The sequence below is a fragment of the Octodon degus genome, unplaced genomic scaffold (genome assembly GCF_000260255.1).
Source record: "Octodon degus isolate 3935 unplaced genomic scaffold, OctDeg1.0 scaffold00028, whole genome shotgun sequence".
Lineage (NCBI taxonomy): Eukaryota > Metazoa > Chordata > Mammalia > Rodentia > Octodontidae > Octodon > Octodon degus.
Window position 1 is genome coordinate 18,860,183 of NW_004524604.1, and position 9,030 is coordinate 18,869,212.

Consider the following 9,030-nt stretch of genomic DNA (forward strand, 5'->3'; position numbering starts at 1 on the left):
CACACACACACACACACACACACACACACACACACAAATAAATAAATAAATAAATAATTTAAAGATTATAGGCTTGTGCCACCACACCAGACTGGGACCCAGTCTCTTAAAGAAAATAGTTTATATCATAGATTTTGCAAACCCAAATTTTAAAGTAATAGATATATAATATAGGTAGCTAATTTTGTATCTTTTGTTAGGTCATCGATACATCATTTGTAACTTTTTTTCAGGCAAGGCCTTGCCGTGTTGATTAGGTTGGTGTCAATCTCCTGAGTATAAGTGAATCAGCCTCATGAGGGCTGGGATTATAGACCTGTACCATCATGCTTAGTGCATTTGCAAGTTTCCTTTCTTTTACCTTAAGCTTGCCATGCAGGCATTGTGCCACTGAGCTACATCTCTGGCCAACAATTGCAACTTTCTTATACTCTCTGTGCAGAGTACCCTATGCAGCCCCCCAACTGCCCCCTATTTACAACTGTAGCCCCTCTATTTTTGTATTAAACTTAGTTCAGAATTCTCAATTATTAAAATTGCTTGTTTCTGAATTCATCTGTTTCTCCTCCCATGCTCTTTATTCAAGTTAAGTATATAGATAATTTGTCAGTGGGCTGTTATTATCCAAGAATTAACTCTGTTCTTATATATAGTACAACTTAATTTGTGAAGGAATGTCATTTTTTTTTAAAGGCTGTATCAGAAGTCCTTAATAAAAAATGGGGGTTTTTGGTTTTGTTTTGTTTTTTTTTTAATGTATGTAGTCTAGGGTCGACAGGTTCTCACTACACAGATCAGACTCATAGTGATTCTCTTGTTTTCAGCCTCTCAAGCGATGGGATTACAGGTATACGCCACCACACCCAGTCTCAGTTTGCCATCTGAGTGGGGCTCAGAGGCAGGGCCAGCACAGCAAGCCAGGGATCAAACCCCAGTCTTTGCATCTGTCTGAGCAGGCACTTTAATCCGCTGAGCTATCTGGCCAGCCCAAAAAATGTTTTTGAAGAATGAAGATGTTAAAATTTTCTTGCTTTTGGGTAGTGATAATTACTATATACCTAAGTACAAAATACAAGTATGGTAATTAAAAAATGGATATAATAAATAGAATGTCTGAACCAATTAAAAATTTTAAATACTTTTAAATTTAAATAAATTAATATTTACTTTATATGACTTCTTTAAATAGGTCTGAATGGACAGACGAACTGAATACGTACAGAGTGGAAGCAGCTTGGAAATTGTCACAGTGGGATTTGGTGGAAAATTATTTAGTAGCAGGTGAAGTACTCTGAAATATAAGCAGTTTTAACTTGCCATGTATATTCAGACTTAAGTAGTTAGCAGCATTCATAATTGATCTCTTAGCCTGTTTTACATTTGCCTGTTTCATTGTTCAAGGTAGAGTGAAGCATGGTTTGGTGTTTCTGCTGACCATTCGATGAGATGAAGTAAAGCTAGCTTTTAGACCCACCTACCATGACATTTCTTGACTGTCCATTTGATTTTCAGATGGAAAATCTACATCATGGAGTGTCAGACTGGGACAGTTACTATTATCAGCCAAAAAAAGAGATGCCAAAACTTTGTATGACACACTGAAACTAGTGAGAGCAGAGCAAATTGTACCTCTTTCAGCTGCAAGCTTTGAAAGAGGCTCTTACCAACGAGGATATGAATATATTGTGAGGTATCTGGGACTCCCATTTTTATATACCTGGTCTATGAATGCTACCTGGTAGGATTTGAATTTTGTAATGAATAAGTAATTCTGATAATATGTGTTGTATTTTGACTCTTGTGTTCTTTTTACCTCACAGTCACCCTATAGTATGTCTCTCTGTCTGTCTGTCTTGCTTTCTTGCTTTCTTTCTTTTTTGCAGTACTCGAGATCAAACTCAGGACCTTGTGCTTGCTAGGCAGGTACTTATGCACTGAGCTATCTCCCCAGCCCTCTCTATAGTTTGTTTGTTTGTTTGTTTGTTTGTTTTTTTTTGGTTTGTTTGTTTGTTTGTTTTTGGTTTGTTTGTTTGTTTGTTTTTGGCAGAACCAGGGATTGAACTCAGGCCCTTAAGCTTGCTAAGCAAGTGCTTATTCTACTAAGTTATCTCCCCGGCCCCTCCCTATAATTTTTTAAAACAAATTTTCTAACCTACATCCTCTTGACTTGGCGTGATAGCACGTGCCTGTAATCCCAGCAGGATGCTGAAAACAGGAGGATCACTACAAGTCCGATCTACATAGTGAGGCATCTATGTACTTACCAGCCAGGCATTTGGTACTTACTGGTTCCCTTCCCTAATTATTCACAAATGTATCATACACACAGGAAGGCATTACATTGTCAGAAAAAAAATTATTAACTTTTAAATGTGAGGAAAACAATGGTGGAAATTTTCAATCTATTAACTTCTTATAAAAAAAAAGAAAAAAATAAGTTCTGTAATTGAACTATGAGATATTTAAAAGGTAATTATGCTTTTTTTTTCAGATAGAACTCATTGTATTTGGTATTTGTGCCTTTGTTTGATATCCTAATGAAACCAGAGATTGAGCCACTAAACTTAATTCTGATTTTTGGATGATAAGCAATATCCTTATGCATTGCACAGTGAATCATAGACACTATTATGTAAGTGGGGGCAGTTAGTGTGAATGTACAGCAGTTTCTGTGAAAAAAACTACATTCATTTCACAATTTTTATTGACTGCTGCTGTGCCAGGTACTTTAATCTGTCACCAACAATATGCAATTATTTTGATTTATAGTAGGTCTATATTTTCAAATTTTCATTTAAGTTGTAAAGTTCAATTTTTATACATTTCTATTTAGACTTATATGCTATTCTTAATATAATTCATAAAAATTTCAGAATCATAGCAAAGGACTAAGTATTTTAGCTAAGATAAGTTAGTGTTTAAAACTCAATTTGAAATCAAAGATATCAGTGTTACTGGTTTTATAGCAAGAATGTATATTGAAATTATACCAAAGAAACTGCACATTCAATCTTCACAGCTAATTTGAAATACATGCTTTATGTAATATGAAATTTATGAGATTAATAAAACTAAATATATTAAGATTTTAACATAGGCTGTATCTATCTTCAGATTGCACATGTTGTGTGAATTGGAACATAGCATCAGACCACTGTTTCACCAGTCTCCAGGTGACAGTTTTCAAGAAGACTCTCTGAACTGGGCAGTTCGACTAGAAATGACCCAGAATTCCTACAGAGCTAAGGAACCCATCCTTGCACTCAGGAGGGCATTATTAAGCCTCAACAAAAGGTTTTCACATTACTTTTTACTGACAATTATCTTGAATTTAGTGTTTGGAAGCTACAGTATTTGATTATATTTTTACTAATTTTCTGTCTGACTGCATTTTTCTGTTGCAATCCTCCAAGCCATACTTTATAATTGCAAAAAACCTACATCTTAATATAAATCAATGTTAAATGTTTAATGTTAAAATTTTTTCAATAATTCTTAGTTTTATAACGAAACAGCACCATAAACAAATTAAAATAAGGATTTTTAAATTGAAAAAATCACTGATACTGGGAAATTGTATATTGAGAATGTCCTGTGTTGGGCAGAGATAATTTTAATTAAGTTAGTTAATACCAACAACAAATACTGACAAATGCTCTTTTACTCTGTTTTGTCACAACCCTTCAGACCAGATTACAATGAGATGATTGGAGAGTGCTGGCTACAGAGTGCCAGAGTGGCTAGAAAGGCAGGGCACCACCAGACAGCCTACAATGCTCTCCTAAATGCAGGAGAATCTCGGCTCGCCGAACTATGTGTGGAGAGAGCAAAATGGCTGTGGTCCAAGGTAATGACCAAGGGAATTTCATGAGGTGAATCTATTATTGAGAATTACATACTGACTATGGTGGCCCAACAGAGAAGATCCCTGAACCAAATTTACAATTTTTTTCCTGTCATTTTTCTGTTCTTTATTTATCTACTATAATGTGGGAGAAATTGTTCTTCCTATTGAGCAGAATTCAGATGCTTCTCATTTCAAGTTTAAAAATATATTTTGTTTTATTTTACTTTCATTTTTCATCTCCCCTACATTTTTCTAGATGAAAATAGCCAGTTATTTTATTTTTCCCTTGTATCTAATATTTAATACCTATTTCTTTTAAGTCAAGGTGCAGTTAATAAGCCTAACCTATTGGTTATCATAGCTTAACAGCACAGTATTACAGCAGTTCTGTTGTTCTTGGTTTCACTTTCAATGGTTGTGGTTTTATTCACCTGAGGTTTCACTTACCTGTGAATAATCTGTTCAAAAATACTAAAAAGGAAATAGCAGGAATAAATACTCATACACTTTTAAAGTTTTATTCTATAGTCTAGGGTAGCCTGGAACTCTGTATGTATAGCCCAGGTTGAACTCAACTTTCCTCCTGCCTCTTGAGTGCTGGGATTACTAGCATGCACTACCACACCTGAGTTCTTAAGTCTTAAATGAGTTTTACTGTAGCATCATTTTCTTTTATTCTAAGTTGTTACTTTCTTACTGTACATTATGCATTAAATTTTTATTCTAAATATATGCATATAGGGAAAGAACATCTGGTACCATTCATAATTCCAGACATGCTCTTCTGGGGCTCTTGAAATGTACCCCCACAGATAAAGGGGATTAACAGAGTATCAGTTATTGCCATCTTGCTCACATGCAATCTGAATTGTGACTACCACTGCCAGGATCACTAGAGAGTATCCCACAGAAGCCCAGGACAAGGTCTGAATTCACTATTTGCATACTGAAAAGATGACCTACAGGTTGGGAAAAAGTTTTTACCAGCTACCTCTCACACAAAGGACTGATATCCAGGATATACACAGAACTCAAAGTTAGAGCTCACCCTCCCCCCAAAAAAGGGGCATTGGAATGAAGAGACACATCTTAGAGGAGTAAGTACAAATGTCTGATAAATAAATGAACAAATGTTGGGCTGGGCAGATAGCTTGATGGTCTAAGCACCTGCCTGCCAAATGAGGACCTAGGCTTGATCCCTGGTACCTCATGTCATTCTGGCCACTAAGACCAGGCGTGGAAGCACACCCCTGTAATCCCAGCACTGGGGAGGCTGAGACAGGAGGATCACTATGAGTCCAAGCTGCATAGCAAGACCTTGTACCAAATAAATAAATAAATAAAAGATTAAAAAATAATAAATGAACAAATGGGCAACATTGCCAGCCATTTTAGAAATGCAAATTAAAACAACACTGAGATTCTGTCTCACTCCAGAAAGAATGACTTCCATCAAGAAATCAGCCAGTAACAAATGCTGGTGAGGCTGTGGAGAAAAAAGAACTCTTCTTTATTGTATATAACCAATATGGAAATCAGTGTAGAGATTCCTCAAAAAGCTAAAAATAGAACTTCCAGTTGATCCAGCTGTTCCCCTTTTTAAAAGAGTTTAAGGCATTATACAAGATGATACATGCATGCCCATTTTTATAGCAGCACAATTAATAATAACTACATCTTAGAAGCAGCCTGTATGTCCATTGGCAGATGAATGGATTAAAGAAGTGGTATCTATACATAGTGGTATCTATGGTAGAGTACTTGTCTGCCATAAAGAAAGATAAGCCTGAATCATTTGTAGGAAAATTGGTATACCTTCAGACCATAATGTAAACTGAATGAGACATACAGCTTAAATGTATGGTTTCTCTTATGTGAGAAATTCAGTATATAAACTACGAAATAAAATACAGGAAAAAAAATTTCTTGTAATTCATCATGGGCAGTGTATCTAAAAGTGTGCCTTGACTTAGTATAATAGTCTTACATGGTTTTTAAAATGTTTTTTGGCCTTCTAGTCTTGCTGTTAATCTGTACGTGTGATAATTTTGTAAGGACTTAAAAATAAATGAAGCTGATGCTGGCAAGAACATAAAATGGAAGGCAAAACAAAGAATTGAAATGTGTTATGTACATGTACCTACCTATTCCTTACAGTTAATGTAATCGTTATTGTAGTGGATTGCCAGCTTGTGGTCAGCTTGTTACACCCAGCTGAACTGAACTAGCCTGGTGCTAGGTATGGGAGGCCACCGGAGGATTGTTGTCAGCAGCATAAGAGGCAGAACTAGAGAAGCTGTTTGGAGAAGCTGTTGGAACCATTAGGACCTCTTGGTTCTCTGCTGGTTTGGCTATTCTGCTGGGGAACCTTGTCATGCTGGTTTTCCTGGTGAACTTGGGTGTTCTCATCAGAATCTCGTCACTGAGAATGGCTACAGTTCACTTTGAGGGAGCTCTGATCCTCATCTTGAGCATTGCTTCTTGACTCCAAAGGGGAAGATCGTGTGCAGCTCAGTCTCTAGAAGCTTTTCACATTGGCTTTCCTGATGGGAACTCAGCTTTCCTCATCTGTGGAGTAGCTTGGGACCTCACTGTTGCTGAGGATGGCTGTGGTACTTTTCAGGGGCACTCTGGTTCTTAAGCATTGCTTCCTAACTCCAGTTCAGATCCCCAAGCCTGCTAGCACAGATCCTCCATCCCGCTGGCATAGACTCTCTGGTTTCCACCACTGACCTTTTTTGGCCTTCCCAATACAGATCTGTGAGGGGGCCTGCCCATTAGCTCAAAGTGCCTGCTTAAGCAAAGGCAGTCAGGCTCCAGATACTGTGGTTTGATCCCCAGATCCACAGGCCTTACTAGACCCGCCCTTAAGGCAGCCTGAGCCAGCAGGGGGAAAAAAATCCAATACAGATCTGTGAAGCGTGCCTGCATGAGACATTGTTGTGGGCTCTAGGCCTCCAGTTGGACTTGTGGAAGGCATTGTTAATGAGTTCTAGGTTTTCAGCTGGACTCATACAGGACATTATTGTGAAGTCCAAGCCTCAGTTTTAGTTTGTGGACAGATTTCTTCCATTCTTTGTATATGATTATTTGGATGATTCATTATAAAATAATCTTATAAAATGTGTCCTGTGTTGTATTGCTCACCTTGTAAAAACCCCAACCATGGCAGTTAATGTACTACAAGTATGTGCTAATAAAGATAAATAATTAAAACACCGATCATAAAGTATATAAAATTCTTTTTCATCATAAAAGCTTGGTAAAGAAATAAATTTGAAGTATGGCTTCTGCAGAATATATGTGACATTTATACCCTTGAAAAGTCAGGAAAAGCGGCCAGGCATGGTGGTACATGCCTGTAATTCCATGACTCTAGGGGCTAAGACAGGAAGATTGCTGTGAGTTCGAGGCCAGCCTAAACTGTACAGTAAAACTTAGTCTCAAAGGACAAACCAATGACAACAAAAATCCAAAAAAACAGAAAAGTCAAGCCTAGGCATGGTGGTGCACACTTGTAGTCCCAGGACTTGGAAGGCTGAGGAAGGAGGATTGTTGCAAATTCAACACCAGTCAGGGCTACAAATTGAGCTCAAAGTCAGCCTGACCAGCACATGAGACCTGTCTCAAGAAAAAAAATTTTTTTAAATTGTAAGTGGAAATCAACGTAAGTTGCGAGCTTGTCTGTACTTTTTTTTCTCACAGTTAAAATTATTTCTGTCTAGAATGTCTCACTAAGTTCTCTGCTAGGAAAATTTCTGCTCACTTTCTAATACTTAATTTAGATTTTTCCCCATTGCAAACTTTCCTGATTCTTTCTATCCTCCATTTTCCTATATGATCAGGTACATTTAGAGGACTGCCTTCTCTAACCTCTATAATGTGTATTCCTCTGTGATAGCACTTCCCTACACTATGTGTTATTTAAACTCAGAGATTTTTCTTTATGGTTACTATTCCAATTTGCTTGTATATTTCTTTAGTTTTTCTTATGCTTGTATAAAATGAGAAACTGGGGGTGTGGAGGCACATATCTGTAATCCCAGCACTCTGAAGACTAACTAAAGTGGGAGGATTGCTGTGAGCTGAAGGGAGGTCTGAATTATAAAGCAGTTGAGCTCAAGACCCTGTCTCACAGTGGGGGGAAAGTAATAAGAGATAAGCATAAAATTACATGTGAATTTGTTATTAAATATGTGTAATGAACTTTAAATTCAAATAATTTTGTTTTTCAGAAAATAAGAATATGTTCTTAAAAGGCTTGTTATTATTATCCCCCCTCTTTTTTTTTTTCTTTTAGGGTGATGTTCATCAAGCACTTATTGTTCTCCAGAAAGGTGTTGAATTATACTTTCCTGAAAATAAAACCCCAACTGAGAGTAAGAACATGTTAATCCTTGGTCGAGCTACACTACTAGTAGGTCGATTCATGGAAGAAACAGCTAACTTTGAAAGCAATGCAATTATGAAAAAGTACAAGGTGAGTGTATATCTAATGTAATTTCATTTAGAAACCTAATGAATCCATTTTGCCGTTGAAATGGAATATAATGATTTTTGAAGTATGTATGGAAGTACATACTGATATATAAGTAGAAAACTAGGAGAGCACATGACTGCAGTATGTAAGGCAGACTGAAAGATAAAAGTTAAATGAATTCCTACTCGTGGGGATCTCTGATTTTTAGCTGAATACTAAATCACAGCATTAAGGATCACTCAATGCACCAGGAAAATGGAGAAGCCTTACTGTATATGCAGAGCAGTCAGTAAAGACCTTAAAAAGGTCTGTAGATAAGGCTAAATTAGCCCTACACTAAGCTGAAAGTGATGCCTGGCACACGGCTGTAATCACTGCTAAGGCAGGAGGATCATTATAACTTTGAGACCAGCCTGGGCTACAAAGGGTGCTTAAGGCCAGCATGAACTGCATACCAAGAAAAAGACAAAAATAAGCCCTACACTAAAAGCTGCTGTATACAACTGCCCTAGAAGAGCATTAAAACAAGCTTTTAAATATAAGCTGATTTCCAAGTAACCTTACTTCTTAGAGATTTAGACTCTAATATCCTTTATTATTTATTTTTTTTCCATAATTTTATTGAGAAACAAATAGCAATGAGACAGTTTCAAACCAAATTGGTAGGACAGTTTCAATAATTAACACATTGCATACATTCTTC

At 36.8% G+C, this 9,030-nt stretch overlaps 1 protein-coding gene across 1 annotated transcript in view; it reads left to right on the forward strand.

Moving 5' to 3' along the window:
* The window catches only part of Atr (ATR serine/threonine kinase), a 146,029-nt gene that overhangs the window by 92,816 nt on the left and 44,183 nt on the right, over window positions 1–9,030 (forward strand). Inside the window, exons 30-34 of the mRNA XM_023712951.1 lie at window positions 1,190–1,281; window positions 1,513–1,690; window positions 3,115–3,294; window positions 3,688–3,847; window positions 8,148–8,327. Of these exons, the coding sequence (XP_023568719.1) occupies window positions 1,190–1,281; window positions 1,513–1,690; window positions 3,115–3,294; window positions 3,688–3,847; window positions 8,148–8,327 (790 nt within the window). The remainder of the gene's footprint in view (window positions 1–1,189; window positions 1,282–1,512; window positions 1,691–3,114; window positions 3,295–3,687; window positions 3,848–8,147; window positions 8,328–9,030) is intronic.